The following is a 12,747-nucleotide window of genomic DNA, read 5'->3' on the forward strand; positions in this document are numbered from 1 at the left end:
CGCCCAAGAGTCACAACCCATCGACAGGACCGGTATCGGTCGGTAAGAGCACGTCGGACTCGGTCGATGTCAGCAGAAACACTGTCATCAGAGCTCGCAGTTGCTACAGGAGCAGTATTTCAAGACAAACGGTGTACTGCATGAGGTTGGTCTTTACGCAACACGCCTCGTCGTGTGTGTCCCTCTCTCTCGTGTGCAGCGCAGAGCCTACTCGAGGTGGAGCCAAGAACACTGGCACTGGACGATGGAACAGTGGGGTCACTTTCTGTTCTCGTATTAATCGCGATTCAGCTTGAAGTCAGACTCTCGACGGACACTGATGTGGAGAGAACAGGGGACGCGCTACAACCCGGAGAACATCATTGAAAGGGACCAATTTGGTGGTGGGCGTGTGATGATTTGGGCGGGCATCATGCTGAGTGGCCGTACTGACCTACACGTCTTTCAGGGCTGTACTTTGACAGGCTACAGGTACCGTGATGAGGGGCTGGAACCGTATGTGAGACTGTTTTGGGGCGCAGTTGAACCATCACTCATATTCATGGATTACAAGGCATGTTGTCATCGGGCAGGGGTGGTGGATAAGTTTTGGGAGAAGGAAGATATTAGGCGTATGCCGTGGCCTGCACGGTCCCGAAACATGAATCCAATAGAACATGTCTGGGATGCATTGGGAAGGCGGATTGTTGCCCGACAGCCCCCACCACGACAGATTCCGTACCTGTGTACTGCTCTTCGTGTGGAGTGGCCAGGAATACCGATGGACCTCATGAACAAAGTGACCAGAACATGAAACGACGTTGTGCATCCTGTGTAGCCCCACGTGTTGTGTGTTTTCTTTTTCACTTGAACACCTTTTCCACGCAGATGTCCACGTTTTGGATGCCCAGGATCAGTCAGGTATGTTTGGTCCGTGTGGAATAGGATTCCGATATCTTTTGGGATGTGGACTAGGATTATGCTTTTTGGACACCAGTGTAAAATGAAAATTAATATTAGAAATTTAACACGATTCACGCGTGGCATCTTCATTCTTTTTTCAGGATAAAATATCCATTCCAAAAAATGTATTTCTTCTCGGAAGTAAGAATGTACAACGTCACATTTGAACTGAAATGGCTTGGTAAAACAGCTAGGGTATGTAGTAATATAATGATAGTTAATGAAGGTATCATTATATACCTATATCTATATTTATGTATATGTCTATCTAAAAAGGTTTCAAAGTTACACCCATAATTTGTATTCCTCGAATCTTTTTATAGGATATGTTTCATCCAATGGAAACATAGACATATAAAGGAGCTTTTGAATGAAGTTTATTGTTAAGAAAGTTACGATAAGAAAGTGTGGAATTATTTTACTTTTCCTATTTTGTAAAACGCTTATTAATTTTTCCAATAAGTCAAACGTAGTGTAATCTTATGTGAAGTAAAACAAAAGTTGACTGAGATGATTTATCCACTACAAGAAGGAATCGTTTTAACTCAAGGTTGAACAAGTTATGTGGACTGTTTTCCTCTCTTCTTGGGGAATACCATGTTCCAGTTACTGTTATAAAGACCTTTCTCATTTTAGAACATTGGTGACACGTTTTGTATTAGGATAAAGAGAGATTCTTTAGATGTTTAGATACCCATTTTATTTGTAAATGAAGGAGCGATCAAAATATTCATGAATTGCGTAGAGATTTGAATACGTGCACAGTTTCTTGTAAGAAATCATCACTACATGTCATGAGGAGTGCCTGCCTTTTATTTTTTTACTTTTGTTCAAAGCAACTAACTGGGGACAACTGCAGGTGGTTCCTTGCCCATAATTTCAAGAGCTTGTCTTCTCTGTTACACCAACAAGGTTGTAATGCGAATGACCATCTCTCCGGTATAACTAAGAAAACAATACTTGAAGATTGTTCTGAGCCTTGCGTATATTATACTTTAGGAAAATAATACTGAATTTTCTATTGACATCTATTGGACAACATAGAAGGGTATCGTTAACTGTTATTGATAATCGTGATTCCTCAGAGGATCTAGTTGTTCCCTTAGCATCAATCTATTTAACATACCTGAACCGAACCCTTGTTCAACCATTTTAACTTGCCAATTAATAAATAAATAAGTAAATCAACGACTAATGAGAATAGGTTTAGTAAATAAGATTAAATAATATGTACTACTACTATTACTACTACTACTACTACTACTACTGATAATAATAATAATGATAGAAATTAGCATATTAACATTTAATCACAGAATGATTTATTGAATTATTAAATAAGACTTATTGACAAATCTGTGAGGCAAAATAAAATTTTTCTCTTACAGGTAATGTTCTAAATATTTTCAATATTCTCCTTCGATTGTGCTTTATTTTTCTGGAGCTCATTAATTATTTAGTTGAAGTAAATCCTCTTTAATAGCACCGTTCCGAAAATCAACTTATTTGAGGGCTTAACATGTAGTAAAATCGACTTTACATTTCATGTGAAAATTAACTTCTTTTACATCTACCTGGATATTAACCTATATTGTTTCTGAACAATACAACGCAGATGGAATAACGCGAATCAAATAAATAAATAAATAAATGAAAATCTCCATACAGAACGCGGGCAGTCGACACCTGTCTTCAGCGAGCAGCAACGTTCTCAAGCAAACTAGGCATAACAGTCTGATTCTTATACTTATGAGTTTTTTACGGAGTAAATAACGTATTTGGAGATATTTTAATTAAATATCTTTGATATTTTAAAGGATGAATATTATAAAGAAACTACAAGGAAAATCGGAGATTGAAATTTCATTTCTCACGAACTGAACCTCACGAACCGAACTATTTTGTTTAGCACCTTGGTTATGAACCTAGAGATAGTCTAGAAAAATATAATGCTTTAAATTTTAATAATTTTCGTTTACTCGTAAAGATGTGCATTTTTTCTTTAAAAAAATAATCTTCAAATTAATATAATGTTAAAGCAAGCAATTCGAACAAGATGTTGGCTTTAAATTCTGGCAGTCACACGATAAGATTGTTAGTTTTTCGTAGATTTCAATCTTCTGAAAATGTAGTGGAATAAGTTTATTCCCTGTCATCCATCAATTACAATCATAAATATTTTTAGTGGGTTGTCTAAGATCAGACGTACTTTCGTGATTTTTATTCTCTAATTGGAACAAAATACTAAATAAATCCTTAAAATACTAAGAAATTGTATTTTAATTTCGAACTTTGATTCCATTTTCTCATTAGGAGCTTTTATTTAAAGGTAAAAATGTTGTGAATGAGGTTCCATATAACTGAATATAATATTCTATGTTACATGATGGAATAGCGATATCATTCCTTCTACACTTCTAAGAGAGAAATAAAAGTGTTTCTAATTAGATAACAATATTCCCATATGTCCTTAATTGGTATTTAAAAGGATATACTTTTACTCCAACATGTTTTTTACAGTTTGTTGCAATATTTTCAGATGAATTTTAAATGAGATTATTTAAGTAAATACCAAAGATAACATACATTACATAAGTTCCTGAGAAATACCTTGGACCAATAACGGGAGACCCAAAGTTGTCTAGATATGGAGTTTATTTCCACTTGTTCCTGGCAGCTTATAATTTTTGTAGGATATATTTTTCTTTCTACTTTAAGTCAAAATGTTCTGATTTGTTTTAGGTAATCGTCAAGAGTTCTAACGGCTGTTACTACTTTTACATTCCCAATTATATAAGAGCTTCCTCTATACAGCGAAAGAATAATCCGAAATGTTTTTCTTGAATGTCAAACGGGAAATTATTATTTGCCGTACAAGTATACGCGTTTAAAATTTATTTGCCGTATCGTTCCCATTTCCAATGAATCAATAATTTATTTTACTATATTACATAAACAAATATAATAATGTTTAACATATTTGCTAGTTTTAAATGTGTTTACATGGTACTTGCCATTAAGCTCTGAATGCACAATGTCACGAAGTGAAAAGGTATTACACACCTCACGTAGTGAATCTTCATTTTCAAGATATATGCAGGAAACATAATTTTAATCAAATCTTCATGTTCAAGCTCATACTGTAGTGAAATGTTAATATGATGGGAATTATACACCATGTTATCTCAAATTGTGTTCTGAGTCTTATTGATCATGACGCTTCTGAAAAAGAGATTTAATATTATTTTTATTGTTGGGAGATCAAATTACAAAAGTAAATTACTTATATTTAAATATATCTTTACGCTCTAGGGAATCACTCTACCGCCATACGAAGTACCACTGGAAAGGGGTTTTGCCTCATCACATTCTACTTACGTTATCGAAGCGCAAGACGAGTATTACAATGAATTGATAATATTCGAAGAAGTAGCAGATTATGCAGTTAGGAATCTTCCCATATCATCGAGAAGATGCAGATTTCCAGATGAAAATGAAGGAATGTGGGCGTATCCGTATTATAGTTTCTCAGCTTGCAAAGCTCAATGCAAAGCAGAAGAGAAAATGCGGCGTTGCAATTGTACAGACATAATAATTGGAGAATATCAAGGTAACTCATTTGTACCTATGTGTCCTTCCGCGATTGCACACACAGTATAATACAGAACAAAAGTGAAGATATGTAGATTAAGGGTAAAGTATAATCTACTGTATCTCTATAATGGTAAACACTAGAGAAATTAAGTTAGGTAGTTAGAAGCATTGATCACCTACCACTAACCTATGCTTACTTTATATTTCTTATTGCTGCAGGTACGCTACCATGTATGATCAACGTGGCACCCTACTACATCAACATTAATCTTTGAATTTCTCTTTAAATCCGAAAATGCGATGATAACTTACCAATATCGACTCGCAGTAAACTGTTGCCAGTTTATGTGTACTACACAATGATTTAAAGAAATATTTAATACCTTTCCACCTAGCTTTATATATATGTTCTGTAAAGCCCAACTCTTTCGCTTTTACGAGATCTGTCTTCTTCTCGTAATATGGACAAAAGTCATCGGCTTCATAAAATAAAGATATATCAAGAAAGTCCAAGTAATATTTTACTCATTACTAGGTTAATTTAGAAAAATGTGGCGGATTTAAGATATTGTATCTTCACTTCTTTACCTACCGATTTGCTTCAAAGCGAAACAATTAGGATAATTAATCACAAGTTCAGAAAAGTTTTTTTTTGTATTGAATCTGTAGGTAACTAAGTTATATATTCCGTTCACCTTTAACATATTGAATTTATTTAAGTTATTGTAATACTAGTCTTTTTTATTCTTGCAATCCTCCTTATTCCATAATGTACGCAGCCCAGGGCAGTAATTCGGTGCCAGTCTTCGCAAAATTCTGCATACATGGACACTACGAAAAAATACACAAGGTCATTACAATTATCATGATGATCATAGGAAAGTACACGACATATTTTCCGTTACGTTGATGCAAACCGTTACGAAATGTTTCTATCAGTCGATCAGGAATATGAATAGAGAAATTTCGAAGAGAGGTTAAAATAACAGTGCTCTTCAGTGAAACTCGAATACACGTTGGATTGCATCTTTCGATCAGAAGTTTAATGATCAAAAACATTTGACAATTTTCACATGCTCATGTTGAATTCTGCTGTGTCTTCGGGATTGAATATGGTTAAGTTAAGGTAGTAAAGTGTTAATATTTTGATGAACGAATGTTACAAATACTGCGTGACTACTTACGAAAAAAGGAGCAACTCATGTTACAGTTTCCTTGTCTTAACCCTCGTGGTAGTTCGTAATTTTTGGAATAAAGTAGCACGATAATCGTCTTACGTGTATGAGAAAGCTTCGAGATGATAATTTAAAATGTTGTACCTTTATATGCAAATCAGAAAATTACTTTTCTATTTGTATTCGGAATGCTGAACTCATCTCCAGATTTTTTAGGACGTAATATCCAATATTTCAATAGTAAATAATTTACCAGAAAGATCAAAATATGAAGTTTTGTGCCTGTATGTGTAACAGCATAGAATAAATATGTAGTATTTACCTTCTGTTAGTGAAATACCTTAAATTTGTATAATTGAATGCTATGTGAAAAGTCCACGGAACAAAGGGGATGTCAAGTTTTGGACAAAATTACATTTTCATGCCACGTTCTCTCCAACTATTTCCTTCCAATGTTTTACATGTGACATAGTGGATTGACCTAGTAGAATTTTTTAAAAATAGTTCAATGAACAATATCTTTGAAGTACGTGTATAAAAACATATACAAGTAATAAAAATGCAACATATCTCTGCTGATCATGTTCAACATTTTGGTAAGGATTTTCTTTAGCTTATGCCATGACTTGACCATCACATCAGTATGTGATATTGAACATCAGGTGTGTGGGATTAACTGTGGAATACGATTCCACGTATAGGCTGCCGTAAGGACCACGTCCAATATAAAACTCTTATGAATATACCGTTCATTGGTAAAAGGACTATTAAAGAGTATTAGATCCACGTAACACATCCAATAAGATAACGTCAGCAGCTGGACCATTATTGAGCAATCTAAGCTGCAGCAATCATGCTTCCTCCTTTCATGTATTACCAGATATGGGTATGGTCATAATGATGCAGTAAGGAGAGGAAGTTGTCATGCCGTTCGGTTCCTATATGTTGCCCAGCAACTGGGTACATAATAATATGACCCATCCAGTAAAAGGAGGTGATAATATTAGTAGAAACGGTGATCAACGTGGTCCTATCATTCTCAGAAAACTGAAGTAAGTTATAAATACATACACATTTTAAGACACAAAAAAAGAAAAAGATTGCGTGTGAGAATAACTTAATAAATAACATTTATGAAGTATATTTGGTATATGTTCGATAATACAAATAAATAAAGTAAGCTAATTAGCTAAACACTTAAATCGAGCAAGCATTACGTGACAAATCTAAAAGAGTATATATTGACAAGGTGATACCTAGAACTTTACAACTTTAAAATTTTCAGGGCTTCTTATAACATTATTCAGTGCATGAATATTTCTGAAAGAATATTTCCTGAAATGAAATCTTTAAGTTTTACGTCCAAAGCATAGGCTAAAGAACACAGTTATGGTAGGAAGTGAATGAAATGGTGGAACGAAGAAAGTTGAAGGAAACGGGAGAACCCCAAGAATACTCACGCATAGGTTTTTGTCCACCACAAAGTTCACTTGATGTGAGCTGGAATCAAAGCAAGGACACCATGCACAAGACCTGAACGCTCTACCATTGAGAGATCGCAGGATTATTTTATCTTATAGAATATACAAACATTTATCAGTTCAAGAAAACACTTGAAAAAGGCTCAACTTACCATATTATATCGCAGTGGAGCACATTTTTATCTCAGCGTCCGCGTTTTCGTATAGGGTTTACCTCTGTGGATGGCGTTCAGTATATATTTGTAAGGATATGTTAATATCAAGTCTATGCTGCCATGTTTTGTGATTTTTCACATAAACTGTAAGAATCAAATTTGTAATTACAGGGTCTCAGAAATTGTGCAACAGCGATGAAATGAAATGTATAATGGATATAAAAGGTAAGCTTTCATTATTGAATAAACAATCTTTCCCATCTCCTCTAACTTGAAAACAAAAAATGATCAAGAATAATTTTAGTACCTAAGTGTTTATTCATATATAATCATTAACATATAATTTTTCACTTCTTGCTATTGAAAATGCAATACGGAAAGTGAAGCAACATAGCAAATCAAAGTTTACAGATATCTGATGATACAAATACCAAATGATAAAAACTTAACGCTCTGTGCGACACATTATAACGTGACGATAGCGAAGCAGAACTAGTGACGATTATTAGCCTGTGAAACCCGCGATAGGCAGCCAGAACGGCTGCAACACGGCGAGATATCTAGGGAATGAAATCTTGAAAATCTTCTGGGGCATGACAAATCATGCATCTTTGACACGATGCAACATCTCAGCAACTATAGCTAGTGTACGTTCAAGGTTTGCAAAATATTATGCAACTATCAACCACACGTAATAAATTATAAGGGATTCTAGGAACGAGCCGGCTGAGGAATCAGAAAAATATTGGTTTAACCAGAAAGTAGGTGCAACATGAGGGACGTGTTATCCAGCTAGAATGTAGTCCCCGAAAGGACCTGCACTCAATTCGCTATATTACGTTCAGCATTTCACGGAGCTCTAGACTCTGTGCGGAAATCCCCTTTGTTTGCACTAGGTAGTTTGCGCGTGCCCGATCTTCCAAATGTATACACAAGCTATCTGCCCTTCCGGTCTCTAAGATTCGGAGAATCTGTGTAGTAGGCTCTGTGCGAAACTCTCCTTTTCGCACCAAATAGTTTGTAGCTGTTCGATCCACCACATCTATACACACAAGTTATCTGGCCTTCCAGTCTCTAAGATTCGGAGAACATCTGTGTAGTATCTTTGTGCCATATGAGCTGCACCGTGGCAATAACACTTCCAATAGGGAGACCAGTGTCGCTCAAGTATAAATCACAATCGTAATATGCTATTATTAGTCCAGGATTTGGTGAAAAACGAGGTGGTAGGACTGACCAGTTATTCTTTGACCGCATAGGCATACTTATGTTACGCAAAGCTTTGTCGATCACTGAACTTTGTGTCTGTGGTCAGCCTTCACTTGGAATCACGAGACGTCACACCCGGTATCTCTAGTTCTTTATGTCACAGTCGTGTTAGCGAATTTTTTATCTCTCAACTTCATATGTTCTGAAAATTTGGAGATCCTACGAGAACTCTTTGACATTAAATTCTCAATGGCGGTCAGTAGTATTACGTAAACACATTAAAACATAACAAGCATCTGCATAGTCACACAGAGTGAAATGGACACGTATAATACCTAAAGCTTAATATGAAGTATAATTTCCATTTTACATAATTACTGACGTAGATAGAAGTAATAATTGTTTACATGTTGGAATTGCTGTTTCAAAATTGATAATCGTATCCAGTAATTTGATATATTCATCCTGGTTATCGATGTGTACAAAACTAAGAGTAAAACGAAAAGTAAGTTAAACATAACATCTTCGTTTCTATACAAGAAGAATATCTACACACATTTCGCTCTTCCATGTATATGTTCTTGCAAGACAATACGGCTTATATATCGTGAAATCAACTTCTGTATCCCGTCCGAGAAGAAGGTTTTTGTTGCTCAGGAATCTACATCCACCACCCGGTGGATCTCTACATTTTTCCTGAACCAACGACAACACAGCTCCTCATCCAAAGGGCTAAAGGTGTATTAATATAGTGGTGTGAGATGAGGGCTGCCGGATGATGGATAAAATATCCCAAGGAAAAACACCTGTATGCAATGTTTACTACTGCCTTTCTTGTATGAGGCCTTGCATTGTCGTGTAGTACGAGCACATCTTTCGACAACAGTCCTCATCGCTTTTGACGAATTGTATATTTCAATTTGTCTTACAGAACAGGGCCATAACTTACAATAATTAGCTCCCGTTGTGGGTGGAACCTTGTTAGGATCAAACCCTGCATATTCTAAAACAGAGCGTAACCTTTACTTTAAATACAGTACTTCTTATACAAATATCTTACGAGCATTTTACATATATCTTATACATGTAAAATAAGTCAAAATAAATAAATAATAAAAACGGTGTATGTTTACTTTTCATACTTTCTCGCGTAGCGTCTGGTTCCGAGTAGTGAATTCATGTTTCGTCGACTATTATAATTCGTTATAAGATGCTAGAATTAGCTCAATAGCGTAAAAGGTACTGGATATCCACTCCGATACGTTACTGCTGCTGCCAGCTGTGAGTTTCTTGCACAACAACCACGCGCAAGCTCTACGGTACGGTAAATTATCATTTTCTTTTTTTGCCTATGCTTATCCAAATCTTATGCCAAGACTTTCACTACTTGTTCAATTGTGATTCTCCCATCACCCTTATTATAGCATGCACACGTTTGTAAGTTTCTTCTGTGCAACTGGCTTCTTTTGTGTTTGGGAACAACCACTTCGACTTTCGTCCGTTACACTTGTGCGTCCTGCTTTAAAACAGTCCATTTAATCATACACCATTAGTTGACGCAAGGTACTTGCTCCAAACTGCGCTAACATCCGGTAGTTTTACTCTTTCCTATTCCTAGAAGTGCACTACGGCATGCTGTTCCTGGAGTGGTGCATTCAGACATGTTACCTGTTTGCTCTGCGATACTCGACTAAGTCGAGCAGTGATGAATACTTGCGTGTCACTTCAAGTGTACAAGTGGCTATGCCAGTAACATCCAGTTATATCCAGTTTATTTATGACAAAACTCAAGATTACATTTATGTTTCAATTTACCCTCGTATATTTGAATCGTTGAGTTCGAAAACTGGTGATCTCCATCAAAGCTAAATTGGTCACTACGCACCTAACATATAGAACTGTGTTCATGTTTGGACCACAGAAAAATGACAGTTCTACTGTCCCAAAATGAAAGTAGTCCTGTATGTCAGATGCATATTGACTAATTTAGTTTTGTTTCTCTGTCCTCCCAAATTAGCTTTGATGAGATGACTGGTTCTCCAACTCAACAATTCATTTTTATATGTAATATTATTTAAAATACTAATAAAAGAACTGCAGACTATGCTATCTAAGTCTACTAAATAACTTGAGTTCAACATAATACGTATACTTCTGGTCTTAAATACTCTTGTCGTATTGTATACAGATTTTGAAGGACTAATATTGGTACATATTTTGAAGCTGCTAAATATTATAAAATATTTAGACATATTTTTAAAATTAAAGAAAAAGAATCTTTATCTGTATTTAATATACTTACATATTAGCAAATCTGAATGTAGTTAAGTGTTTGTCAAAAAAAATAATAATAAGTAGCTGGAACAAGAATTTAAATTATTGTGTTCTAATACTTATTGTTTAGGTTGAATCATATCATACAATTACTTTCTGAAATACTGCAGACACTGATGGAACTATGAAAGATGGTTCATGCTTTCAAAATAAAAAAAGCTGTAACATTTTTTGATGTAACCTTCTAACACACTGGTAAACCATTTTTAAATTTACTAATATATACTTTTCTTTAAATATAAGTTATTATTATTTTGTTGACAGACTAACTTAAAATATTTTCATAAACCATTTAAAGATGCTAATATTAGCTGTATGTACAACCAGAAAGTTGTGATAACCACAATTTAACCTTTAGGATATGGAAGTTACAGTTCTAGAAAATGTGACACTGTAACTAATGATTATATAGTGGCTATTTCGTTATGAATTCAGTTATTATTTGTCCTTTGTTCACAGACACTTTGGAACCAGTTAACACGTTTGAGGACAGAGGAATCGGTTTGAACTGTAAATGTGAACTTTCATGCCTTCAGCCAGATTATGTATTCGCTGCAGGAATCAGGTACTGTCCTTCAAGCTATTAGCCAATATAAAATAGACTATTTTACGTAATTAAGTACTAGAGTAGCGTAAGTATATTGGTAAAAGACTGTATGCAATTGGTGTCTGTAATCCTTTTGTACTCACTTCTGACGTTCCAGAGGCCTTTGTAATAACGCCATATCACCGAGACATTCTTCTGCTGGAAGATTATCTTAAATTAGTATATATGTATATATACACGAGGAATGATGGTAAAAAACGTTACAAAACCTATTATGATTTATGCGTGACATAGCCTTGGCAGACATACTATCAATACATCTAACGATAGGACACTCATGACTATTTCTCGATGTAATCACCTTTTTTGTTGAAGCACTTGTCACAACGGGAAATGGGGTTCTCCGTGGTGGTTTCATAGAAATCCTCGCCAAGTTCTCGTAGGTACGATACGCAAGGGTTTTGACATAATAATATGTCAGGTAATAGTTACCAATCATGTTCTGCGTTAGAGCAGGGAAAAGTAAAAATTAGTAGGAGTTGATCAGATCTGTAAAAGACATGTTATGGTCGTTCCCAAAATCCGTGTACTAGAGTACAAATAACAAAATGGGATATTTGTACTCTATGAACTCGATATACGTTCCCTGCACTTTACACACACACCCACACACACAGAGTTGAATTGATTTGATTTTGATTTTAACGTCCCTTTCAGCAGCGAGTCTATATACGGTAAGACGTTACCTACTGATTAACGTGGAATCCGAACCACATGAGCTCCCGCCGGGAATCGAAGGCAGGTCTCCCATGCCAAAGGTGCGTATGCTAACCGCTTAGCAACGAAGGAACTCGCAGAGAGAGAAAGAGAACCACTATGTAAATTTTTACTACCCAACTTGAAATATTAGAAAATTTTCCGGTTCCCGAAGGTAATTGGAAAATTTTGCTTACTAACTTTCCTCTACAGAAATTCAACTTTGTAGCTCAATGTGCAGTTAAATATAGTGGAAGATGTTCCACCTAATATCACTATACATAATATCCAAAATTGTCCAGCTTACGAAAAGTTTTTTTCTACTTGATCTACATCGCAATGAAAATTTTGCGATCTATGAAAATTCTTTTCGCTTGTTTCCACAGAGCAATAAAACTTTCCGATTTACATTTTGCTTCAAAATGATGAAAATGTTCCGACACATAAAATTTTTCAATTTTTCCGTACAGGACAGACAATTTTTCGGTTCATTAAAAATTGTTTCACTTGCTCTACATAGTACTGAAAATTGTATAAGCCATGAAAATTTTCAG

At 35.3% G+C, this 12,747-nt stretch overlaps 1 protein-coding gene across 1 annotated transcript in view; it reads left to right on the forward strand.

The window, feature by feature from the left end:
* Positions 1-1,089: 1,089 nt before the first annotated feature.
* LOC145693611 (sodium channel protein Nach-like) overlaps positions 1,090-12,747 on the forward strand; it is a 30,677-nt gene continuing 19,019 nt past the window's right edge. Inside the window, exons 1-4 of the mRNA XM_081769804.1 lie at positions 1,090-1,137; positions 4,255-4,552; positions 7,519-7,572; positions 11,350-11,455. Coding sequence (XP_081625930.1) covers positions 1,090-1,137; positions 4,255-4,552; positions 7,519-7,572; positions 11,350-11,455 — 506 coding nt within the window. The remainder of the gene's footprint in view (positions 1,138-4,254; positions 4,553-7,518; positions 7,573-11,349; positions 11,456-12,747) is intronic.

The sequence above is a fragment of the Thermobia domestica genome, chromosome 1 (assembly GCF_964235325.1).
Source record: "Thermobia domestica chromosome 1, izTheDome1.hap1.1, whole genome shotgun sequence".
NCBI classification, from domain to species: Eukaryota; Metazoa; Arthropoda; class Insecta; order Zygentoma; family Lepismatidae; genus Thermobia; species Thermobia domestica.